The sequence below is a fragment of the Bufo gargarizans genome, chromosome 2 (assembly GCF_014858855.1).
Source record: "Bufo gargarizans isolate SCDJY-AF-19 chromosome 2, ASM1485885v1, whole genome shotgun sequence".
In the NCBI taxonomy this organism is placed as follows: domain Eukaryota; kingdom Metazoa; phylum Chordata; class Amphibia; order Anura; family Bufonidae; genus Bufo; species Bufo gargarizans.
In genome coordinates, this window is record NC_058081.1 from 721,609,237 (window position 1) to 721,637,050 (window position 27,814).

Below are 27,814 nucleotides of genomic sequence, written 5' to 3' on the forward strand. Positions count from 1 at the left end.
TGTCTTATAGCAAACTGATTATCAATGAGATTGACAGCTGCTCCACTATCTATAAAAATCCCACAAAAAATGTTCTTGCTCTCTAGCGCCACCCTGGAAGGTAGGAAAAATGGGAACTACAAGCAAACGGAAAACCTTCAATTTCCGCATCAACCTTGCCAATAGTAACAGATGAAACATTTTAGAGGATTTTTTTTGTTTTGTTTCTTTATTACTCTCAAAAAACTGCCTGAATCTCCTAGAGGGACAAACATTTGCCAAATGATTTATACCTCCACAACAGAAACAAACCCTCCTCTGAGAGCTGAATCTTCTATTGTCAGAGGCAAGCAAACCCAGCTGCATGGGCTCCTGCTCAGAGGGGATTGAGAGAGAGTGAGACCCCTGCGCACTGAATTAGACCGGCCGCACTGTCCTTGGACTGAGTATGACAGGAAGGAGTGATCTCTCCTGTCTCTCTAAGACGCCTGTCAATAGGAACGGCCCGAGACATGGCAGAGTCCAAGGAGGTAGGTCTCTCATGAAAGGCAAATGCATCTTTCAATCCCTCTGAAAGACCATGGCAAAATTGACTTCGGAGTGCAGCATCATTCCAACCAGTATCATCTGCCCATCTCGAAATTCTGAACAGTGTATCTCTGCGGACTGTTTACCCTGGCATAAAAGACCTAGTCTAGACTCAGCCAGAGCAATACGATCCGGATCATCATATATCTGACCCAGGGCTAAAAAAAATTCATCCACTGAACGGAGGGGCCATGCCCCCACCGGCAGCAAAAAGGCCCAAGACTGAGCGTTATCCCTGAGCAGCAAGATGATGATCCCCACCCTCCGCACTTCATCACCAGAGGAATGGGGAAGTAGGCGAAAATGGAGTTTGCAAGCCTCTCTAAAACGAACAAAATTCTCACTACCCCCGGAGAACGTATCTGGAAGCGAGATTTTAGGCTCAGAACAAACTCCATGAGCACAAGCAGAAACGGTCACCTCAAACTGAGAGACAGTTTTCTGGAGATCTGCTACCTCCAGTGAAAGACCCTGCATGCGGTCAATCAGGGTTGAAACCGGATTCATGCTTAAGACGGTTTTGGCGGTTTATAATGTCACGGATGGTATAACAGAAAACAAGAAGTTACAAATAAGGATCCGACTGGCTTGATCCGAAACTAAGGAACAAAAGGGTGACCCCTATTTAAGTCCTGAAACTTCTCAGCTAATGCAAAGATCTCTATGATAGAAAATTGCATGCCCTCGTGCCTCGACTGTATGACACCTGAACACCCTATAATAGTGAGGGGACACAACCACTGGCTCCCTACACTTAATATGGAGGGAGTCAGGGTCACCTAGGATCAAGCAAACAGGAAAACGCAAATTAATGAACAGACTTATCTGTAGAAGTATCAGTTGTAGCATCCAGCATGTACACACTCCAGGAAGTTGTATAAACCGCAAAGTGATGCAGTATGGGAGGGGATTTAAAGGGATGCAATCAGTGCAACTAGATGACAGCTGAGAGAGGAAAACGAGATGACAAAACAAAAGCAAAACAAAAGAACCTCAAGCAGGAGGTTCTGAAGAACGTCTGTCAGAGCTTCTCAGATGTCTGGCGGTGACACATCCACAGTGCACCCATAACAGTGATATCCGCAGTGTCCCCAAAATGCTGAAAAAATGGAAGGTCCCAGAGAGCTGAAACTCAGACTAAAACCTTTGGAAGCACTTGACTTACCGATATGCAATTTGGTGCAGTTTGGTCCAGTTTTTGGGACATAAATAAAGCCTAGTCTGTTTTCACTCAAAAACCTGTTGCAACACTTCTACGGGTAATAATTGTACTTTCCCCCATTACAGGCGGCATACTGTATATTTTACTGCCTTTATTGTGGCTTTGCACCTTTTTTTTTAAAAACCTGTTGCAAATTTTCTACATCTAATAAGTGTACAAATAAGTGTATTCCTAGCGTAACTGGCATCAGATATTTTGCTGCAGACATTGCTCAATTGTGCCTTTTTGTTTCCAAAAACCTGTGGCAAATCTTTTACAGTTATAAGGAAAACCAAAATATATTTTTTTGCATAGCTCACCCTAAATTTGTGTAATCCAGACACTGCCGTAATATGAAGAAAAAGGCAGCACGGATGACTCTCCCAGATCTAGGGTCATGAGAGACTTTAGTAACAAATTTTCAATAGATCCAGCACCTTGGAATTTAAAATAAAATGTAATATTTAAATAAATAAAAAATAAATTCTCAAAGTGTCGTCGGGGGACGGATTTCATGCAGATTGCTCTTCATCAAGCCCTGCGCGAAACGTGCCACCCCCCACAGGGACACAATGGAGTTTTTTTATTCCTGTAATTAAAAATTTCATTTTATTTTAAATTCCAAAGTGCTGGATCTATTACATTTTTTTACAGTTATACCCTTATACAAAAAAGAGTTTTATCTTTCTAGGATTACTGGCAGCAGACTGTATATTTTTGCCGCAGACTATGTCCAATTGTACATTTTTCTGGGGGAATTTAATTTTTAAAATGATATTAGAAAAATTCTGTTTAACGCAGACTAGTTTGCCTAATCTCAGTTGCTACATGTTGCAGCAGTGGACCCTGTTGGTGCAGGCTCAAATGCAGTGCCAGACCTAGGGCAAGCTCGAGTGGTGGGAGCAGTGGTAGAAATGATGTGATCATTACTGGTGGGAGTATCTCCCATGTAAATTTTTTCCATAGCACCAGCCATTATTATATTGAACTCTATCCAGTGGCTATATTTTATTCCTAAAAAGTTCATGAAAATCCATTTATGAAATTTGACTGAACTAACATAAATTCTACTGGACTCTGTTCAACTGTGATTCAAAAAAAACTATCAAGCGGCTATACTGTAAATAAATGACATTATGTGATAATAATATGACAATAACATTAGATATACCATATTTATAGAAGGAAGGGGGGGGGGGGGGTTCCAGGACTGAGGGAGGCCAATAGAAAGAGAGCTAGAAAAGGTGGTCATGTGCACGTGGCAGATGCCAAAGGTATAAGGAGATTCAAGAGTGAGCGGCCGAGGAGAATCATGGTAATGGGGCTGAATGACATGTATTAAGGCATTTGCCTGGATTTGTGGGAGGGGCTGAAGTCCGCCTCCAGCCTATTTAGGGCACCCCCCTTACCTGGCTCCTGCACCGTCTGAGGTCTGAGCTTTGAGAGAGGAAGTCGCTTGTGGAGTTTCTGGAGAGTTACCTGCGAGCCGCTGAATTTCTGAGAGCTTTTCGTCGCCGTCTGTTTCTGGATTTGGAGCATTGCTGTTCTTTTCCCAGCTTCACTCGGTTCACTGTGGGTCGCGTTTGCCCGTTAAACTGTGAGTCATTCATACGGTACAGCCGGGGCCTCACTGTTGCCCCTGTATCGGTTCATTTCATTTCATCAAACGCGCACCAAAGTCACAGATTTTTCATACAAGTCACCAGTATTCATTTCTGTCACGCCTGTTCATGCACAATTTGTTCACAACCGTACCACCATTCCGGTCAACAGCTCTGCAGCAGGCGGCCAATGGTTCCTGGGTTAATCCCCCATTTCTGGTTGTTCATCTCATACACGCGGCACCAATGTCACGGCTTCTCGCATCAATCACCGGCATTGCATTTCTCTCATGTCTCATTCTGGCATCTTCCCACAGTACCAACACTCCGGTCAGCACCCTGGTGGTTCCGGGCTCATTCCCCATTGCTGGGTCAATTCATATCACCCCACATCATCCACATGTTCCCCCCCCCTCCTCATGTTCATGTGCACGGCCACAGGTGCCAGTGGCGGTGCACCCGGCACGCCCTCCATTCATGTCCGTCTCACTGGGCATACCGCTGCCACAAGCATCCCCTCCCCACCGCCTCCTGCCTGTTCTGCCGCTCATCCTGCCGCGCGGCCGATGGCGCCCGGCCGCGTCCTGGTGCCTGGTCTGCGCATGCGCGGCCGGGGTACTGCGCATGCGCGGCGATTCATCGGCGCATACGCGGTGTCCCGGCGGCCGTTCGCGCCGCATCTGATGCGGGGGGGCCGCCGTCGGGCGGTCCCGCTCGGCTGATCGGCGGAGCTCCGGGGGCGCCGGACACACAGCAGGCCCCTCCTGCGCAGGCTGCAGGGGGGGCTTCCAGCACGCCCCACTAAAGTCCCCTGAAGTCATACATCACCCCAGCAGCCCCACAAAAAAAAAAAAAAAAAAGGGGGGGGATGAGAGATCTACTGGTTGCTAATAAAGAAAAAGGAAAAGAAAATAAATAAAGGGGGGGGGGAAGAGAGATCTACTGGTTTCTAATAATAATTTAAAAAAAAATAGAGGGGGGGGGGAAGAGAGATCTACTGGTTGCAAAAAAAAAGGCACAAACTGTAATTTCATCAACAACCGTCATGATCCTCCGGGTCATGCATATGTACCATACATTTCTCATTTCATCACACCATTTCATGTCTACCCTCCCCCTTTTTCAGGCGGTCAACCCGTATTGTATTTTGCACTACCGTGTATCCGGAGAATTTTTTCTTACTACCAGGTACGTTCACCTGCTCATTAACAAGTCTTCCTTACATTTCGGATGGTCCCGTTAGGGTCAGCGTGCTGGCTTTAGGGGCACCATTATCCCACTAGGCTACCCCCTTCTTGGCTTCGCCAGCAGTTAGTTTTCCCGCGAGGCCGACACTCCGCCTCAAACGTACAGAGGCAACCGCCCAACGCGCCACCTTGTTAGTAAGCCGCCTCGCGTGTTGCATAGAGAGGGCCTCACCTGTCACTCCCTTCCCCTAGTCCTGTCTTACAGTCACCGAGAGGCCAACGCTCCTGCCACTACCACAAGTGGCCTCATCAACCCCTCGCGCCAAATCATAGGTAGAGCCTCTCAAGCCGCTTGGCAAATTAGCAGGGCCTCATCTGTCACCATGCAAGTGTAATTTTTCACCGTATGGCCTAGCTAGCCTGCCAGCACGATCCCGTGTGTCCTCAAGCTAACCAACTCTTCTATTTTTAGTATGTCTCTGGATGGGTTAGAAAACTTCTCCCTGCCTGGCACCCCTGCTAGATCCGTCACTGCTACCCTGGGAGACGATCTGGCCAGTCCAGCATCCATCCGGTCCTGGACAATTCCGCGCATCACGGCGGAGTTGAGGAAACGGCATGTTCCCTTCCCCGCCACGGCAAGGAAAGCGGAACTGTTCCGGCTGCTGCGTGCATCAGCCGATAATAGGGATGCAGGGGAAGGACCCAGCCAGTCTGGCACCGGGGCCATCCATGCCATGCTGGCCTCTCTGATGACATCCATGTCGACAGTCAATGCCAGGTTGGAGAGGCTAGAATCGGTCACCACGACCCTTTCCTTGGCAGGTCCGCCACCGGTGGCATCACCGGCACCAGCTGGGTTACCGGTGATCACGCCGTCCGTTAGCATGGAGGACCAGGAAGTCAACCCGGCGCATATGATACCAGAACACTTAAAACGGGACATCCTGGAAGGTAAGGATGTAAACCTGGCCTCCCTTCTGATTGCCTCCCAGGATGTGGTCGAGAACACGACTTATGCCTATGACGAGGTTTCAGTTGTGGTCAAGTCCAGGGATGCCCGGCTCAATAGGAAATTGACCATTCCCGAATTCGTTTTGGCTTTCGGAATCTATAGAGAGGTCATCTGTGCCGTCTACCCCAACAGAAGGGAGGAATTCGACCTCTACATGCACAAACTAGTGGACTTGGGCAACAAATACGGAGGGTCAGCATTCTATGACTATCACAGGTCTTTTTCGGCAAAAGTGGCGGGGGCTTTCTCCCAGTACGGAGTCCGCTCCAACTGGGCGAGGATCGACACGATTATATTCTGCCGCCACTTCGCAGGCCTTAGGACCCCAGCCTGTGCGCACTGCTCCTCCACGGCCCACACCACCAATTTCCAAAGCATGACGGGTTGAGCTATTCATGTATTTATTGGCTACAAATAAACTGGTTTATTTCCATTTTTGCCCTCTTCTTTCTTAGGCCTACCTCATCCTCGGTTTCGGCACACCACAACCGACTGCATTTCTTTCCCTGCATTCCAGGGCTCTTCACTGTACTACCGTAAGCACCTAACACAAGTATTAAGGCATTTGCCTGGATTTGTGGGAGGGGCTGAGGTCCGCCTCCAGCCTATTTAGGGCACCCCCCTTACCTGGCTCCTGCACCGTCTGAGGTCTGAGCTTTGTCCCTCCCACCACTTCACTCATTTACAACTCATTTCTTTTATGTCTTTTCCTTGGGTGGGCCCTCTTCTTTCTTAGGCCTACCTCATCCTCGGTTTCGGCACACCACAACCGACTGCATTTCTTTCCCTGCATTCCAGGGCTCTTCACTGTACTACCGTAAGCACCTAACACAAATGGGGTATTTAAGCTGCTCATGATGATGGTGGCTGTCTCAGTAGAAGGGAGTATAGAAGCATGTAAAGCTTCAGGAGGTGTTCCTTATTGTATAAGTTGTAGCCTCGTGCACATCTACATCACAGCGGTATCTGATGACATCACATTCGCTCACCAGTCACGGTAGCAGAGGTGGACATTTCTCCATGATAACAATATTTCACTTCACTGTTTTCGTCTTCCAGAAATCTAAAGTAATGTACCCCCTCATCTTCTCTCCCGGCATCAGTTATGGTCAGGGTGTAGTCACCTCTACATCACAGCGATATCTAGTGATATCACACATTCGCTCACACTTACCAGTAACTTTAATAGCGGTGGTCACTTTGTAATAACTATATTTCACTTCACTGTCTTTACTTTCTTGAAATATGAAATAATATACCCCCTCATCTTCTCTACTGGCATCAGTTATGGTCAGGGTGCAGTCTCCGGAATCTGGATTGCCCATCAAATTGAAGTTTGTCTTTTGCGCGACACTGGATTTATCATTAGTGGCTACGACATATTCTGGTTGTTGAGGCATCCGCATCCAGTAACCAAATGAATCACTGAATGTATTTCTACTGTCAGCAGTGAAATTACAAGGAATCGTGACACAGAGACCCTCCTGTACCTCGACACTGGAAGCCACTGTGATAGAATAGTATGGAATATGTACGACCTGAGGTGTGAGACCTGCAGAAGGTTAAAGGGTGGGATTATTACATATCAGATATTACATGCATCAAATAATCCACAGAAATCTTGAGCTTCTCTCATTTGTAATTCTTATCTATTTCTTTCCTTATTAAAGCTCAGCCTAATCTCACTAACTATAGTACATGTCTATATGTATTGGAACATTCATACCAAGGGGTATAACGTGGTGTAACGTGGCTGCCCTCTTGGAGAGAAGTCTTATTTCTTTTTGCCCCTGGGGGATGATAACTAGAGATGAGTGAAGTTATGAAAAATTTGATTTTGTTGCTTCAACGAATTTCACTAAGAAATTTGATTAATCACAAAGTAATTTGTCACGAAGCGCATTTCGTTGTATGCAGGGGCGCACCACCAATGAGGCCAGGTGAGGCAATCACCTCAGACAGCACAAGATGGGGGCAAGAGGGGGGCAGCGGAAGGGCCATGGGCAATGAGCGCTTTCATTGTGGCAAAGAGGTTAGGTTAATAAATTGGCATTGGGGGTGGCGCTGTTTCAGTTTTCACCTCAGGCAGCAGAAAGACTAGGTGCACCCCTGTTTGTATGTAGCAGATGCAATAATGGGGAACGGCAATTGCGCTGCCCCCCCCCCCCATTGAACACTATATGCCGCGTTCATCGCTGATTGCGGCATCTGAGGCTACAATTTAGGCCTTTCAGGGGTTAATCAGGGGTTAAAAAAAATACTCCCCTTATTCATTTGCTGGCATTGCGGCCTTCTTAATTGAAGACACCGGGCAAAATCTCACCTGGTGACGTGATGATGTCATCCCGCTGGCCAGGCGTGGTGACATCATACGTCACCCCGAGCAAAATTTCATGCGGTTTCTGCAATCAAGATGTCTGTGAAAGTCTCTTCATGTCCAAATTGATGAGGCAAGTATGTTACTACGAAGCATGATGAAATTTGGCTTTGCAGCGAATCACATTTTTCCTGAAATTCTGTTAACTTCGATTTGCTCAACACTATGAATGCTTCACCTCCCCAGAGTAAGCGTAGCTTTAGATAAAAGATTTTGGTAACAGGTTTCAGCATGAACTTGGTGCCGAAGGCCAAATCTGCTCTAAAACCGCCTCCAATTGGTCTGAATAGGAGGTATTGCCGCAGTTCAAGGGCCCAAGGTTTCTACCGCATCATTTTTAAGAAAACACCAAGAATATACGGGACAGGTCTATTCTTAGTGCGGTTACTGTGTGGACCCCAAGCTAAGCCGGATCGGGAGCCCATTCGTGATTTGGCTCCATTCAATGGAGCTAAACGTTGAGAACTCAGAGAAGAAGCTATGGCACAGTGCAGCGATTTCTGATGTGGGACACGCAGAGGATTGTGTCGTCAACAAAATCCTCCATGTGCACCTACCCTAACAGAAGCTTTGAAGAGATGTGAACTGCTGTCTTCTGGATCAACTTGCAGGATAACAGGCCAAACTGGATGGACAAATGTCTTTTTTCGGCCTTACATACTATATAACTATGTTCAGTCAAGCATGTATCACCGCTTAGGCTACTTTCTCACTAGCAGCACGGACCTCCAGCGGGCTGTTTGCCCCCAGACTGCCGCTCCGTCCCCATTGACTATAATGGGGGCGGGGTGGAGTTCTGGCAGAGGCATGGCAGCGCACGGCGAGAGGCTGCCGGAATAAAACTACGACATGTTCAACATTTATTCCGGCAGCCTCTCGTCGTGGGCTTACCTGCCTCCGCCAGAACTCTGCACCTGCCCCCATTATAGTCAATGGGCACGGAGCGGCAGTCCGGTGGCACACGTTCACTAGAGGAAGGACGGATCTGACAGGCTGTGAAAGTAGCCTTAATTACAATGCCACGGGTGCTTTCAGAGGAAACCTCTTGAACATTTTAACCACTTCAGCCCCGCTAGGTAAAACCCCCTTCATGACCAGAGCACTTTTTACACTTCGGCACTACACTCCTTTCACCGTTTATCGCTCGGTCATGCAACTTACCACCCAAATGAATTTTACCTCCTTTTCTTCTCACTAATGGAGCTTTCATTTGGTGGTATTTTATTGCTGCTGACATTTTTACTTTTTTTGTTATTAATCAAAATGTAACGATTTTTTTGCAAAAAAATGACATTTTTCACTTTCAGCTGTAAAATTTTGCCAAAAAAACGACATTCATATATAAATTTTTCGCCAAATTTATTGTTCTACATGTCCTTGATAAAAAAAAATGTTTGGGCAAAAAAAAATGGTTTGGGTAAAAGTTATAGCATTTACAAACTATGGTACAAAAATGTGAATTTCCGCTTTTTGAAACTCTGACTTTCTGAGCACCTGTCATGATTCCTGAGGTTCTACAATGCCCAAACAGTAGAAAACCCCCACAAATGACCCCATTTCGGAAAGAAGACACCCTAAGGTATTCGTTGATGGGCATAGTGAGTTCATAGAACTTTTTATTTTTTGTCACAAGTTAGCGGAAAATGATGATTTTTTTTTTTTCTCTTTTTTCCTTACAAAGTCTCATATTCCACTAACTTGCGACAAAAAATAAAAAATTCTAGGAACTCGCCATGCCCCTCACGGAATACCTTGGGGTGTCTTCTTTCCAAAATGGGGTCACTTGTGGCGTAGTTATACTGCCCTGGCAATTTAGGGGCCCAAATGTGTGAGAAGTACCTTGCAATCAAAATGTGTAAAAAATGGCCTGCAAAATCTGAAAGGTGCACTTTGGAATATGTGCCCCTTTGCCCACCTTGGCAGCAAAAAAGTGTGACACATCTGGTATCGCCGTACTCAGGAGAAGTTGGGGAATGTGTTTTGGGGTGTCCATTTTACATATACCCATGCTGGGTGAGAGAAATATCTTGGCAAAAGACAACTTTTCCTATTTTTTTATACAAAGTTGGCATTTGACCAAGATATTTTTCTCACCCAGCATGGGTATATGTAAAATGACTACCCCAAAACACATTCCCCAACTTCTCCTGAGTACGGTGATACCAGATGTGTGACACTTTTTTGCAGCCTAGATGCGCAAAGGGGCCCAAATTCCTTTTAGGAGGGCATTTTTAGACATTTGGATCCCAGACTTCTTCTCACACTTTCGGGCCCCTAAAAAGCCAGGGCAGTATAAATACCCCACATGTGACCCCACTTTGGAAAGAAGACACCCCAAGGTATTCAATGAGGGGCCTGGCGAGTTCCTAGAAATTTTTTATTTTTTGCATAAGTTAGCGGAAATTGATTTTTTTGGTTTTTTTCTCACAAAGTCTCACTTTCCGCTAACTTAGGACAAAAATTTCAATCTTTCATGGACTCAATATGCCCCTCAGCGAATACCTTGGGGTGTCTTCTTTCCGAAATGGGGTCACATGTGGGGTATTTATACTGCCCTGGCTTTTTAGGGGCCCTAAAGCGTGAGAAGAAGTCTGGAATATAAATGTCTGAAAATGTTTACGCATTTGGATTCCGTGAGGGGTATGGTGAGTTCATGGGAGATTTTATTTTTTGACACAAGTTAGTGGAATATGAGACTTTGTAAGAAAAAACAAAAACAAAACCAAACAAAAAATTTCCGCTAACTTGTGCCAAAAAAAATGTCTGAATGGAGCCTTACAGGGGGGGGGTGATCAATGACAGGGGGGTGATCAATGACAGGGGGGGTGATCAATGACAGGGGGGTAATCACCCATATAGACTCCCGGATCACCCCCCTGTCATTGATGACCCCCCTGGTAAGGCTCCATTCAGACGTCCGTATAATTTTTACGGATCCATGGATCGGATCCGCAAAACACATGCGGACGTCTGAATGGAGCCTTACAGGGGGGTTATCAATGACAGGGGGTGATCAGGGTGATCAGGGTGATCACCCCCCTGTCACTGATCACCCCCCCTGTAAGGCTCCATTCAGACATCCGCATGATTTTTCACGGATCCATGGATACATGGATCGAATCCACAAAACACATGCGGACGTCTGAATGGAGCCTTACAGGGGGGGGGATCAGTGACAGGGGGGTGATCACCCTGATCACCCTGATCACCCCCTGTCATTGATCACCCCCTGTAAGGCTCCATTCAGACGTCCGCATGTGTTTTGCGGATCCGATCCATGTATCCATGGATCCGTAAAAATCATGCGGATGTCTGAATGGAGCCTTACAGGGGGGGTGATCAGTGACAGGGGGGTGATCACCCTGATCACCCTCTGTCATTGATCACCCCCTGTAAGGCTCCATTCAGACGTCCGCATGTGTTTTGCGGATCCGATCCATGTATCCATGGATCCGTAAAAATCATGCGGACGTCTGAATGGAGCCTTACAGGGGGGTGATCAATGACAGGGGGGTGATCAATGACAGGGGGTGATCAGGGAGTGTATATGGGTGATCACCCGCCTGTCATTGATCACCCCCCTGTAAGGCTCCATTTAGACCTCCCTATGCGTTTTGCGGATCCGATCCATGTATCCGTGGATCCGTAAAAATCATACGGACGTCTGAACGGAGCCTGACAGGGGGGTGATCAATGACAGGGCGGTGATCAATGACAGGGTGGTGATCAGGGAGTTTATATGGGGTGATTATGGGTGATCAGGGGTTTATAATGGGTTAATAAGTGACGGGGGGGGGTGTAGTGTAGTGTGGTGTTTGGTGCGACTGTACTGACCTACCTGAGTCCTCTGGTGGTCGATCCTAACAAAAGGGACCACCAGAGGACCAGGTAGGAGGTATATTAGACGCTGTTATGAAAACAGCGTCTAATATACCTGTTAGGGGTTAAAAAATTCGGATCTCCAGCCTGCCAGCGAGCGATCGCCGCTGGCAGGCTGGAGATCCACTCGCTTACCTTCCATTCCTGTGAGTGCGCGCGCCTGTGTGAGCGCGTTCACAGGAAATCTCGCGTCTCGCGAGATGACGCATATATGCGTGACTGTGCGCAGGGCTGCCACCTCCGGAACGCGAATCTGCGTTAGGCGGTCCGGAGGTGGTTAAGGAGTGTAATTTCTGGTTTCCTGCTGCCTGCAGATTGGAGCTCTGTGTGCTGAGTGAAGCCATTGCCTCAGTTGTACAGCTGACCAGAATCATGGCTTCACTGTGGTCTTCCTGAAAACTACCATCCCTGGAGATTGATCCAGCAGGGTCACCCTGACACATCAAGTCCCAAGAGACAACCTCTTGACCTGGTAAGGGCCAAGTTGACTGAGGCTTGTCAATCAGGGTAAAGCAGCAATCTGGAGTTTTCCTATATCCTTTAGAACTCCACTTGTAGCCAGAAGCAGTCTACTCCATCATATAGCACCTGACCTGGTGGCCTTCTGAACTGACTCCTCCTCTCCTTTCTCTGCTGTCTACCACCTGCAATACAATCCTGATCAAAAGTTTAAGACCACTTAAAAAATGGCAAATAATCATATTTAGCATGGCTGAATCTTAACAAGGTTCCAAGTAGAGCTTCAACATCCAACAAGAAGAAATGGGAGTGAGACAAAACATTTTTTGAGCATTCGATTTAATGAAAACAACAAATAAACTGAAACAGGCTGTTTTTCATCTGATCAAAAGTTTAGGACCACATGCCTTTAAAAGGCCAAACCTGTGCAAAGATGTGGATTCATTGTCATTTTCTGTCAGGTAGTCACACGTTGTGATGGCAAAGGCAAAAAAACTCTCCCTTTTTGAACGTGGTCGGGTTGTTGAACTGCATAAGCAGGGTCTCTCACAGTGCGCCATCTCTGCTGAGGTGGGACGCAGTAAGACAGTCATTTGGAATTTCTTAAATGATCCTGAGGGTTATGGAACAAAAAAGTCAAGTGGAAGACCCAAAATAAATTCATCAGCACTGAGCCAGAGGATCCAATTGGCTGTCCGTCAAGGCACTGTACGATCCTCGACCCAAATTAAGGCCCTCACTGGTGCTGACTGCAGCCCCATAACCATCAGACGGCATCTGAGACTGAAGGGCTTCAAAAACAAAAAACGTCTTCAAAGACCTCGTCTCCTTGAACGCCACAGAACTGCTCGTTTGGACTTTGCAAGAGAGCACCAAACATGGGACATTGAAAGGTGGAAGAAAGTTTTATTCTCTGTTGACAAAAAATGTAACCTTGATGGTCCTGATGGTTTCCAACGTTACTGGCCTGACAAGCAGATCCCACCTGAGATGTTTACTACGCGCCACAGTGGAGGGGGCGCCATAATGGTCTGGGGTGCTTTTTCCTTCAGTGGAACAATGAAGCTTCAGGAAGTGCAGGGGTGTCAAATGACCGCTGGCTATGTCCAGATGTTGCAGAGAGCATTCCTCATGACTGAGGGCCCTAGTCTGTGTGGTAACGACTGGGTTTTTCAACAGGACAACGCTACAGTACACAAAGCCCGCAGGACAAGAATAACATCACTCTTTTGGCCCATCCTGCGTGTTCCGCTGATCTAAATCCAATTGAGAACCTTTGGGAATAATGGTTTTGGAACCGCGCTGCTCGAGGCTATGTAGTCCGTTTTGCCAGTGGATATAGCAGGGCACCCGCTTCTCTCCTCTTCACCTAAAGGGGATCCAATCCTTCACAGACCGCCTCCTCTACAGGGTCAAGAAGATTTCGCAAGATAGTGAAGTACCCTCTATTACGTTGGTTTAAAAGGTTTTATTGTACTCACAAGAGTTTGCAGAAAACAGGCATAAAACACAAAAGAACCGTCACGTTCCTGCCCGACCCGGGTTTCGCTCGCTGGCTTCCTCAGGGGCGACAACTGCGCATGTCCGCAGTCAGGCCCTTTAAATAGTCCGGCCTCTTATATTACAAGTGCCGATATCGGCCCAAATCACATTCACATTTTCATACCTACTGTTACAAATCAAGCAAACTCAGTAAATAATAAAAACATCCTATATATTCAAAAAATTTTCTCTCTAATTGCAGCATTTTAAAACACCCTTTCCTTTTTCGGGTTACCGCTGTTATACAAAGGATCTCATTTATCTTATTCCAGACCTGCATCTTGCATATCACCTAAAAAAGCTCTTTCTCGTTCCGGATTATATAGTCAATATTCCAGTCTTCTAGGGTTACTCGATTTACACTTACTATTACATGCATATTTATCATTACATGCACATTTATCATTATACTTCCCGTTGCACCATTACACTTGCCGTTACATGTAGTCCCACCCTCCTATGCCCACGTCATTCAGGTGTTCTCAGCCCTCCTTCCTCACAATATCCGCGTCACCTAGCCTCGACGCCCGTCAGGTGGCCACGCCCCTTGACGTGCCTCAAAGGTCCTCAAGAAGGATGGCAGAGAACTCACCAAATGACGTCATAAGAAAGGATCGTTCATATTATGCAGGGTTTTAAGTCAAATTCAATATTCAGGCCCCCAGGCTGCAGGGTCCCCAGCTGGTAGATCCATTCTACTTCTTTTTTGTTGATCTGTGCCAGCGAGTCCCCCCCTCGCCAGTGCGGCTTGACAACTTCCACTCCGGCGAACTTCAAGCCTCGCGGATCTTTCCCATGCATAAGTTTGAAGTGAGCCGACACACTGTGAGTCATCAGTCCCTTCTTAATATTCCTTACATGTTCCTGAATCCTTATTTTTAATTTTCTCACTGTCCTGCCAACGTACTGGAGCTCACAAGGACACTCCAGCACGTATATGATCCCCTCATTTTCGCATGAACAGTTCCCTTTTATACGGAACTCTTCACCATTTTTTTTCGATATCATACAGTTGATGTTTTTTAAACGTCCTTTATTGTCCCGGTTTCTGCATCCAGTGCAGAAGCCGCACCATGTGAATTTTCCTCCATCTTTCCTCGGTTTTACATTTACTGGGGGGATAGCGCTATGAACAAGCTTTGTTTTGATGCTCGCCGCTTTTCTAAAGATAAAAGAGTGTACGTAATAGAGGGTACTTCACTATCTTGCGAAATCTTCTTGACCCTGTAGAGGAGGCGGTCTGTGAAGGATTGGATCCCCTTTAGGTGAAGAGGAGAGAAGCGGGTGCCCTGCTATATCCACTGGCAAAACGGACTACATAGCCTCGAGCAGCGCGGTTCCAAAACCATTATTCCTTGATCATTCAGTGTGAACTACCTACCACACCTTATCGGGACCAGCAGCGCAAGTACCTGTCCTTGTTGGGACTCAGGATTGACTTTTCTTTATATATATTTTGTATATATTGTTTTATATTTGCTTGTGTTTGTAGGTGCGTCGAATCCTGTTACTAACATGGACATTTTTGAATTTAGAGCGAACTTTAAATGTGATTTTGATGTCTTCTGTGATATTCCTGTTGGAAATGAGAAAGGGAGTGATGATATGCGGACATTGTTTGCAAAACTAGAAAAGGAATTCATTAGGGAAATAAGAACCAGCTGGGATATTGCCTCCCTGGAGCGACTCCTAATGGAAGGCAAGATCCCAGAGGGTTTAAGATGGCAACTCCCTTTGGTAACTGAGGAGGGGGAGGATTTAGTGGGATGGGAAAAGGTATTGAATGAATGTGCATGGAAAGTGATGCAATATATCATTTCTGTTCGGAAAAATAAGTTAAAAAAGATTAATCAAGTGATTGATGAATTGCAAGAGGCGATCAATCCAGAAAAAAACAGCAATAGGGAAACTTATGAAAAATGTAGCAAACAATGCCAAGAAGCAGTGCTTAAATCTGAAAAAGAAATAAGGAACAAAAAGCAGAAAAAGTATGCTAAGATTAATAACGATTATAAAAATGATATAGTGTATAAATGGAAAAATAAACAAAAAAATACAGAGGAGACTATGTTGGATGTGGAGCAGGTGGATGAGCCCAGTGGTGGTAATCCTAAACCGGGATACCACACTGAAGGTTTTAGGAGAACAGAAAATGGGGGTGGAAAACAAAAGGTTTTTAATAATAGGAATAATTACACTCCAAATTACCAAACTAATGGGTATATACCGCAATATAAACATGGGTATTACAATAGGAATTATGAATATGCATATCAGCCTAATAGAGACAATGAAAATGGATATGAGTCAAATTTTGGGAGAGGAAATGAACATACATACCCTCAAAATCATACTTACCAGCATTACCATACAGGCCAGCAGAGTAGAAACTATGGTCATAACAACGGATATGAAGGATATCAATACAGACAACCATATAGACCACCTTATCAAGGGGGTGGATATAAGGGAAAGAAAAATTGGAGACCACAGGATGATTACGGTACGAATCAATATGGAAGAGGGACATATTATGAGGGGAATGGCCGTGGAGAGAATCAGATTAAAGAAAATCAAGACATAGATAGAACAAGGTTAAAACAGCAAGGTGAACAGAATTTTCCCCATCAGAGTATAAAGGGAGTGCAGAGGGAAGGGGAAATAAGAGAACAGGTTGTGAGAACACCATTAAAAAGAAGTCTTGTAGAGGAAGACGGGGAAAAGGGAAGAATAAGCCCAAAAACCAAAAAGAGCAAGGAGATATGAGAGGGATTTTCAATTTGAGTAGCCACATTTTAACAGAAGGAGAAATAAGTGTCCTTGGGAAAGGTCTGAAGTATGCACCAAGCCAGAAAGTAAATAAATTCGAGACATTCCTGGATATTCATAAGTACATTAGGAAAATTAATATGGCCAAATATTGGATAAATAATCCAGCACCGCAGAATAAATGTGTGGAGGAGGAAAAGGGTTTTGTCCACACACAAATGAAAGAAAAATCCAAATTCTTTCCCAAAAACCAGAATAACGAGTGTGTGGAGGCATTCAAGACAGGCCTATTGAAAGAGCTGGAAAATATAGATACTAGCAAGGTGTCACATAATCTTAATTACAATGAAAGAAAGGCCCTGAAAGATCTGGAGCGGAACCCGGATATTATTGTTAAGCCGGCTGACAAAGGGGGGGGGGGGGGTGGTTGTAATGAATAAAGAGAACTATGAATCAGAAATGGCGAGATTGGTTTCCGATGAAATAACATATAAGAAGTTAAAAAAGAACCCCACCTCTGAATATAAACAGATTCTTGATGGAATATTAAAAGAGGGTTTTAGGAAAGGAGTACTAAACAAACAAGAGTATGAGTACCTTACCGTTCCTTTTCCAATAGTGCCGGTGATATATCATCTACCAAAAGTGCATAAGAGCATGACTGACCCCCCAGGGAGGCCAATAATTTCTGGTCTCAATTCATTAACCTGTAGAATTACGGAATATATCGATTTTTTTCTGCAGGGATATGTGATGGAAAACCCATCGCACCTAAAGGATACAGGGGCAGTGATACACCTCATCAAGAATTTAACTCCCCCCACTATGAATACATGGATGGCCACAATTGATGTGGCATCCCTGTATACCGTTATCCCAAAGGGGTTAGGCATAGAAGCGGTGGAAAGCAGGATTAGGAATGACCCTAAAATAGGAGATGTGCAGGGGAATTTCATCTTGAAATGTCTTGAATACTGTTTGGATTACAATTACTTCTGGTTTAGGGACTCCCACTATGTTCAGTGCATTGGTACGGCGATGGGGGCGAAATTCTCCCCCAGTTTCGCCAATATTTTTATGGGGGCATGGGAGGAGAAGACTATCCTTCCCACACTAGGAGCAGATATCCAAGGGGGTAAGCTTACCTTCTGGAGAAGATATATAGATGACTGTCTCCTGGTGTGGGAAGGAGAGAGGGAGGGACTTGAGACCTTTATCCAGGGACTAAATATTAACAACTGGAACCTGTGTTTTGTGGGGGAGGTCAGTAATACATCTGTTAACTTTCTGGATTTGTGTATACAGATAGAGGAGGGGCGATTTAAAACTAGCTCGTACTTCAAAGAAACTGATGTGAACTCACACATCGATACGAAAAGCTGCCACTACGGGCCATGGCTCAAAAACATACCTAAAGGGCAGTTTAAAAGGATGGCCCGTAATTGCACAGTAGTGGAAGACTATAGGACACAGTGTAAGGTGCTAGAAAATAGATTTTTAGAAAGGGGTTACGATGAAGCTGTTTTGGACACATGTATTAAAACGGTAGAGGAGGAAAAAAAGAAAGAAAATGAATGTAAGCAAGACAGGGAGGACACAAAAAGGAAAAAGAATGAAAAAGACTACAGATTCTCTTTTGTGACAAAGTACTGTTCGATGGCTGATAAGATTAAAAAAGCGGTGAAAAAGAACTGGCGCGTCCTAAAGAACGACCCAGTGTTAGGTAAGGTCATACCCGACAATCCCTCTTTTATCTTTAGAAAAGCGGCGAGCATCAAAACAAAGCTTGTTCATAGCGCTATCCCCCCAGTAAATGTAAAACCGAGGAAAGATGGAGGAAAATTCACATGGTGCGGCTTCTGCACTGGATGCAGAAACCGGGACAATAAAGGACGTTTAAAAAACATCAACTGTATGATATCGAAAAAAAATGGTGAAGAGTTCCGTATAAAAGGGAACTGTTCATGCGAAAATGAGGGGATCATATACGTGCTGGAGTGTCCTTGTGAGCTCCAGTACGTTGGCAGGACAGTGAGAAAATTAAAAATAAGGATTCAGGAACATGTAAGGAATATTAAGAAGGGACTGATGACTCACAGTGTGTCGGCTCACTTCAAACTTATGCATGGGAAAGATCCGCGAGGCTTGAAGTTCGCCGGAGTGGAAGTTGTCAAGCCGCACTGGCGAGGGGGGGACTCGCTGGCACAGATCAACAAAAAAGAAGTAGAATGGATCTACCAGCTGGGGACCCTGCAGCCTGGGGGCCTGAATATTGAATTTGACTTAAAACCCTGCATAATATGAACGATCCTTTCTTATGACGTCATTTGGTGAGTTCTCTGCCATCCTTCTTGAGGACCTTTGAGGCACGTCAAGGGGCGTGGCCACCTGACGGGCGTCGAGGCTAGGTGACGCGGATATTGTGAGGAAGGAGGGCTGAGAACACCTGAATGACGTGGGCATAGGAGGGTGGGACTACATGTAACGGCAAGTGTAATGGTGCAACGGGAAGTATAATGATAAATGTGCATGTAATGATAAATATGCATGTAATAGTAAGTGTAAATCGAGTAACCCTAGAAGACTGGAATATTGACTATATAATCCGGAACGAGAAAGAGCTTTTTTAGGTGATATGCAAGATGCAGGTCTGGAATAAGATAAATGAGATCCTTTGTATAACAGCGGTAACCCGAAAAAGGAAAGGGTGTTTTAAAATGCTGCAATTAGAGAGAAAATTTTTTGAATATATAGGATGTTTTTATTATTTACTGAGTTTGCTTGATTTGTAACAGTAGGTATGAAAATGTGAATGTGATTTGGGCCGATATCGGCACTTGTAATATAAGAGGCCGGACTATTTAAAGGGCCTGACTGCGGACATGCGCAGTTGTCGCCCCTGAGGAAGCCAGCGAGCGAAACCCGGGTCGGGCAGGAACGTGACGGTTCTTTTGTGTTTTATGCCTGTTTTCTGCAAACTCTTGTGAGTACAATAAAACCTTTTAAACCAACGTAATAGAGGGTACTTCACTATCTTGCGAAATCTTCTTGACCCTGTAGAGGAGGCGGTCTGTGAAGGATTGGATCCCCTTTAGGTGAAGAGGAGAGAAGCAAAACGGACTACATAGCCTCGAGCAGCGCGGTTCCAAAACCATTATTCCTTGATCATTCAGTGTGAACTACCTACCACACCTTATCGGGACCAGCAGCGCAAGTACCTGTCCTTGTTGGGACTCAGGATTGACTTTTCTTTATAGAGAACCTTTGGGGATTGATGGCAAGGGAAGTTTACAAAAATGGACAACAGTTCCAGACAGTAGATGGCCTTCGTACGGCCGTCTTCACCACTTGGAGAAATGTTCCCACTCACCTCATGGAAACGCTTGCATCAAGCATGCCGAAACGAATCTTTGAAGTGATAAACAATAACGGCGGAGCTACTCATTACTGAGTTCATGTTTGGAAGTTGTATTTCTGTTTTGGAGGGGGTTATTTTTTTTTTTTTGGGAGGTGTGGTCCTAAACTTTTGATCAGCTGAAAAACAGCCGGTTTCAGTTTATTCATTGTTTTCATTAAATTGAATGCTCAAAAAATGTTTTGTCTCACTCCCATTTCTTCTTGTTGCATGTTGAAGCTCTACCTGGAACCTTGTTAAGATCCAGCCATGCTAAATATGATTTTCTGACATTTTTCAAGTGGTCTTAAACTTTTGATCAGGACTCTATTATAGGCTACCATCTCCCACATCTGCACTGGCCCGCTGCAGCCTGATATCTGACTCTACGGATTGTGGAACAACCCTTATAGAAACACTGATATTAACACAACACCAGTAGCTTAACCGCCTCCGGACCGCCTAACGCAGATTCGCGTTCCGGAGGTGGCAGCCCTGCGCAGAGTCACGCATATATGCTTCATCTCGCGCGAGCCGAGATTTCCTGTGAACGCGCGCACACAGGCACGCGCGTTAACAGGATCGGAAGGTAAGCGAGTGGATCTCCAGCCTGCCAGCGGCGATCGTTCGCTGGCAGGCTGGAGATACGATTTTTTTAACCCCTAACAGGTATATTAGACGCTGTTTTGATAACATGGATCGGATCCGCAAAACACATATGGACGTCTGAATGGAGCCTGACAGGGGGGTGATCCCTGATCACCCCCCTGTCATTGATCACCCCCCTGTAAGGCTCCATTCAGACGTCTGTATGATTTTTAAGGATCCACGGATACATGTATCGGATCTGCAAAACGCATACGGACGTCTAAATGGAGCATTACAGGGGGGCGATCAATGACAGGGGGATGATCACCACATATACACTCCCTGATCACCCCCTGTCATTGATCACCCCCCTGTAAGGCTCCATTCAGACGTCCGTATGTGTTTTGCGGATCCGATCCATGTATCCGTGGATCCGTAAAAATCATACGGACGTCTGAATGGAGCCTTACAGAGGGGTGATCAATGACGGGGGTGATCTGGGAGTCTATATGGGTGATCACCCCTCTGTCATTGATCACCCCCCTGTAAGGCTCCATTCAGACGTCCGTATGTGTTTTGCGGATCCGATCCATGTATCCGTGGATCCGTAAAAATCATACGGACGTCTGAATGGAGCCTTACAGAGGGGTGATCAATGACGGGGGTGATCTGGGAGTCTATATGGGTGATCACCCCTCTGTCATTGATCACCCCCCTGTAAGGCTCCATTCAGACGTCCGTATGTGTTTTGCGGATCCGATCCATGTATCCGTGGATCCGTAAAAATCATACGGACGTCTGAATGGAGCCTTACAGAGGGGTGATCAATGATGGGGGTGATCTGGGAGTCTATATGGGTGATCACCCCTCTGTCATTGATCACCCCCCTGTAAGGCTCCATTCAGACGTCCATATGTGTTTTGCGGATCCGATCCATGTATCCGTGGAGCCGTAAAAATCATACGGACGTCTGAATGGAGCCTTACAGGGGGGTGATCAATGACAGGGGGGTGATCAATGACAGGGGGGTGATCAGGGAGTCTATATGGGTGATCACCCCCCTGTCATTGATCACCCCCCCCCCCCCCCGTAAGGCTCCATTTAGACAAATTTTTGGCCCAAGTTAGCAGAAATTGTTTTGCTATTTTTTTTGTTATTTTTTTTCTTACAAAGTCTCATATTCCACTAACTTGTGTCAAAAAATAAAATCTTACATGAACTCACCATACCCCTCACGGAATCCAAATGCATAAAATTTTTTAGACATTTATATTCCAGACTTCTTCTCACGCTTTAGGGCCCCTAAAATGCCAGGGCAGTATAAATACCCCACATGTGACCCCATTTCGGAAAGAAGACACCCCAAGTTATTCCATGAGGGGCATATTGAGTCCATGAAAGATTACAATTTTTGTCCCAAGTTAGCGAAAAGGGAGGCTTTGTGAGAAAATACAAAAAAAAATCAATTTCCGCTAACTTGTGCCAAAAAAATTCTATGAACTAGCCATGCCCCTCATTGAATACCTTGGGGTGTCTTCTTTCCAAAATGGGGTCACATGTGGGGTATTTATACTGCCCTGGCATTTTAGGGGCCCAAAAGCGTGAGAAGAAGTCTGGGATCCAAATGTCTAAAAATGCCCTCCTAAAAGGAATTTGGGCCGCTTTGCGCATCTAGGCTGCAAAAAAGTGTCATACATGTGGTATCGCCGTACTTGGGGAATGTGTTTTGGGGTGTCATTTTACATATACCCATGCTGGGTGAGATAAATATCTTGGTCAAATGCCAACTTTGTATAAAAAAATGGGAAAAGCTGTCTTTTGCCAAGATATTTCTCTCACCCAGCATGGGTATATGTAAAATGACACCGCAAAACACATTCCCCAACTTCTCCTGAGTACGGCGATACCACATGTGTGACACTTTTTTTGCCGCCTAGGTGGGCAAAGGGGCACACATTCCAAAGAGCACCTTTCGGATTTCACAGGTCATTTTTTACACATTTTGATTTCAAACTACTTACCACACATTAGGGCCCCTAGAATGCCAGGGCAGTATAACTACCCCACAATTGACCCAATTTTGGAAAGAAGACACTCCAAGGTATTCCGTGAGGGGCATGGCGAGTTGATATATTTTTTTTGTCACAAGTTAGCGGAAAATGATGATTTTTTTTTTTCTTACAAAGTCTCATATTCCACTAACTTGTGACAAAAAAATAAAAAATTCTAGGAACTCGCCATGCCCCTCACGGAATACCTTGGGGTGTCTTCTTTCCAAAATGGGGTCACTTGTGGGGTAGTTATACTGCCCTGGCATTTTAGGGGCCCATATGTGTGCGAAGTAGTTTGAAATCAAAATCTGTAAAAAATGGCCGGTGAAATCCTAAAGGTGCTCTTTGGAATTTGGGCCCATTTGCCCACCTAGGCGGCAAAAAAGTGTAACACATCTGGTATCGACGTACTCAGGAGAAGTTGGGGAATGTGTTTTGGGGTATCATTTTACATATACCCGTGCTGGGTGAGATAAATAACTTGGTGAAATGCCAACTTTGTATAAAAAAATGGGAAAAGTTGTCTTTTGCCAAGATATTTCTCTCACCCAGCATGGGTATATGTAAAATGACACCCCAAAACACATTCCCCAACTTCTCCTGAGTACGGCAATACCAGATGTGTGACACTTTTTTGCAGCCTAGGTGGGCAAAGGGGCACACATTCCAAAGAGCACCTCTCGGATTTCACCGGTCACTTTTTTACAGATTTTGATTTCAAACTACTTCTTACGCATCTGGGCCCCTAAAATGCCAGGGCAGTATAACTACCCCACAAGTGACCCCATTTTGGAAAGAAGACACCCCAAGGTATTTTGTGATAGGCATAGTGAGTTCATGGAAGTTTTTCTTTTTTGTCACAAGTTAGTGGAATATGAGACTTTGTAAGAAAAAAATAAATAAAAAAAATCATCATTTTCCGCTAACTTGTGACAAAAAATAAAAAGTTCTATGAACTCACTATGCCCATCAGTGAATACCTTAGGGTGTCTACTTTCCGAAATGGGGTCATTTGTGGGGTGTTTGTACTGTCTGGGCATTGTAGAACCTCAGGAAACATGACAGGTGCTCAGAAAGTCAGAGCTGCTTCAAAAAGCTGAAATTCTCATTTTTGTACCATAGTTTGTAAACGCTATAACTTTTACCCAAACCATTTTTTTTTTACCCAAACATTTTTTTTTTATCAAAGACATGTAGAACAATAAATTTAGAAAAAAAATTATATATGGATGTTGTTGTTTTTTGCAAAATTTTACAGCTGAAAGTGAAAAATGTCATTTTTTTGCAAAAAAATCGTTAAATTTCGATTAATAACCAAAAAATTTAAAATGTCAGCAGCAATAGAATACCACCGAATGAAAGCTCTGTTCGTGAGAAGAAAAGGAGGTAAAATTCATTTGGGTGGTAAGTTGCATGACTGAGCAATAAACGGTGAAAGTAGTGTAGTGCAGATTTGTAAAAAGTGGCCTGGTCATTAAGGGTGTTTCAGCTAGGGGGGTTGATGTGGTTAATATGTGTGCCAGCAAATAATGATTCACCAAATATATAAACACACACATATATTATAAATTAAATCTTTATTATTTTAAATATATACAGTGCTGCCCATAATTATTGATACCCCTGGCAAATATTGACTTAAAGTTACTTTTATTCAACCAGCAAGTAATTTTTTGACGGGAAATGACATAGCTGTCTCCCAAAAGATAATAAGACGATGTACAAGAGAAATTATTGTGGAAAAAAACTATTTCTCCACTTTTATTTACATTTGAGCAAAAAATAGAAGTTGTTCCGCACTGTGGAAAATCTCAGAGGACGTGGTCAGAAACCAAAAGTGACACCTGTGCTGGCCAGGAGGATAGTTAGAGAGGTGAAAAGAATCCAAGGATCACCACCAAGGCCATCCTGGTGAATCTGGGCTCTGCTGTTGGCAATGTCTCAAGGCAGACAATCCAACGAACACTGAACACTGCTGGGTTCCACTTCTCCAGATAATCACACAAAAGCTCACTTGGGCTTTGCAAAAGCTCATCTGGACAAAGAAGAAGTCTACTGGTCTTCTGTGTTATGGTCAGATGAAACAAAAATTTAATTGTTTGTTCACAATGATGTTTCCTTCATTTGGCGTAAAAAAGGAAAAGCTTTCAACCCAAAGAACACCATCCCCTCTTTTAAACATTGTGGTGGTAGGAACCTGTGGCTTTGTTTTTTTTTTTCAGCCAATGGACCAGGGAACCTAATCACAGTAAACGGCACCATGAAAAAAGAGCTATACATGAGGATTCTCAGCAACAACATCAGGCAGTCTGCAGAGAAACTTGGCCTTGGGCACCAGTGGACATTTCAGCATGACAATGACCCAAAACACACAGCAAAAGTGGTGAAGAAATGGTTAGCAGACAACAACATTCACTTTTTGTAGTGGCCCAGCCAGAGTCCAGACTTGAATCCAATTGAGAATCTGTGGAGGGAGCTAAAGATCAGGGTGATGGCAAGAAGACCCTCCAACCTGAAAGACTTGGAGCTCATTGCTAAAGATGAATGGGCAAAAATACCTGTGGAGACCTGCAAAAAGCTGGTCTGCAATTATAGGAAGCGTTTAATTGCTGTAATAGCCAATAAAGGCTTTTCTATTGATTATTGAGAAGGGTATGTATAATTTTGGACTAGACACTTTTTGCTCAAATGTAAATAAAAGCTGAGAAATGTTTTTTTTTCCCCACAATAATGCCTCCTGTACATCATTGTATTATATTTTGGGAGACACCTATATCATTTCCCGTCAAAAAATTACTTGCTGGTTGAATAAAGGTAACTTTAAGTCAAAATTTGCCAGGGGTATGAATAATTATGGGCAGCACTGTATATCTAAATACATAATTGTGGACAGATTACATTAATAGCAGTGATTACAAGACAATTCTGCGACAACACGAAAGGTTCCCCCTTACATCACTCCTGCTGGCGACAGTGCAATATTTGCAGGATCTATGCACAATATCAATAATACTGTTGTACCGTCACTAATGACCGGTGAATTCCGGATTACCATTAGTTAACTGTGCTGGTCAAATTCGCCTTTGCTTGCTTTTGGGGACGCATCCCTCCACTGTAACCAACACACCTTATATACCCACATTAATCAAATCTATATGGACAATTAGAAAAGCGCACCTGTAACCTCATGGCTGAATTAGCGTTTGCTCCGTCCTCATTCAGGAACATGGACACCCACATCTCGCGGGATTTCGCTTAATCCTATCAAACTGCCGATCACGTGTATCTGCCACGTGACTCCACAGCGTCGGCCGGCGAAACTCCCCTTACTCCTGGTATATAGTATTCTGTGCTACGTAAGTGTTACACTTCTTTTGAACCATGGCTTATGTGCCCCTTTTTGCCATTTAAGTATTTATGGATGTTATAATAAGATTATGGATATGCAAGCATCCTCTTTTGGGAGACTTTAATAGAGGTTTACTTTTATAGCAATACATGACAAGAGGGGGTTTTTATGTTATGTTTTGTGCTTTATACCACGCATACATATACTGTATATTTATTGCATCTTTCTGATACCTGTGATTAGATAATGTGAATTCACTGTTGATATTAGAACACATAGGTCATGTCGTGTCATTATGTATTGAGCTGTCCTATGATAATATACTTGGTAGTACGCCTAGGTAACTCCAAGCAATGGATTATAAGTTCAGCTCTAACAATATAAAAGGTTGATAATTAATTGAATTTGACCAGCACAGTTAACTAATGGTAATCCGGAATTCACCGGTCATTAGTGACGGTACAACAGTATTATTGGTATTGTGCATAGATCCTGCAAATATTGTACTGTCGCCAGCAGGAGTGATGTAAGGGGGGAACCGTTCGTGTTGTTGCAGTATTGTCTTGTAATCACTGCTATTAATGTAATCTGTCCACAATTATGCATTTATATATATATTTAAAATAATAAAGATTGAATTTATAACACATGTGTGTGTTTATATATTTGGTGAATCATTAACAGATACACTTGGAGTGAGTCCTTCACAAATAAGGTTAGTTCTACATTTCTGGTTCTCTCCTTATCTCCCAAACCTGATCTTATTTGTCTCAGCGAGGCACAGTAAGGCTTTATCAGGTATTACTTCTTTACGGCATGTTTAGCCCCTTGCACCTCTACATCACAGCGATATCTGGTGATATCACACATTCGCTCACACTTACCAGTGACTTTAATAGTGGTGGTCACTTCTTTGTAATAATTATATTTCACTTTACCGTCTTTGCTTTCTTGAAATCGGAAATAATATACCCCCTCATCTTCTGTCCTGGCATCAGTTATGGTCAGGGTGCAGTCTCCAGAATCTGGATTTCCCGTCAGTTTGAAGTTTGTTTTTTGCCCAGCACTGGATTCATCATTGGTGGCTACGATAGATTCTGAATAGAGCTCTCTCCAGTATCCAAAGGAATTACTGAATGTATTTGTATCGGCAGCAGTGAATTTACAAGGAATCGAGACACTAAGACCTTTCTGTACACTGACACTGGAGTTCACTTCAATAGAATAACCCTTGGAAAACACGATCTTCTCTTTAATACCTGTAGAAGAATAAAGGATGACATCATTAAGTATCAGCCTTTATCAGATGACAGACAAAGGTATTGATAGTTGTATTAATCCCTATATATTAGAGATGAGCAAATTGATTCTGATTTTGTTACAAATGTATTAAAATAAATTGGATTCTAACAGACACGAAGGAGAGGGGGAAAAATACTAATATGACTCTCTCTAATATAAAGTATGCATTGTCTGGTGGGAAATTTTTGTTGTAATGGAGAGCACCTACAGGGTTAAACTCTTAACTCAAATTTCTTAACTCATCGAGTTATCTTGAAACAAAAGCCATTAAAAAGCAATTGAAGGTGTTTGCTTAACGCATTTAGTTTAGATAACACATCTTATAAAGCAGGCATACTGAACCTGCGGCCCTCCAGCTGTTGTAAAACTACAACTCCCACAATGCCCTGCTGTAGGCTGATAGCTGTAGGCTGTTCGAGCATGCTGGGAGTTGTAGTTTTGCAACAGCTGGAGGGCCACAGGTTGAGTATGCCTGTTATAAATCATATGCGTTAACTCTACTACATCTGTAGTATGTTTTAGAAGTATTGTAC

General features: G+C 44.2%; 1 protein-coding gene across 1 annotated transcript in view; it reads right to left on the reverse strand.

Annotated features, from left to right (window-relative positions):
* LOC122926363 overlaps positions 1–27,814 on the reverse strand; it is a 504,077-nt gene that overhangs the window by 148,256 nt on the left and 328,007 nt on the right. Inside the window, exons 9-10 of the mRNA XM_044277738.1 lie at positions 26,864–27,238; positions 6,746–7,123 (exon numbers count right to left, since the gene is read on the reverse strand). Coding sequence (XP_044133673.1) covers positions 6,746–7,123; positions 26,864–27,238 — 753 coding nt within the window. The remainder of the gene's footprint in view (positions 1–6,745; positions 7,124–26,863; positions 27,239–27,814) is intronic.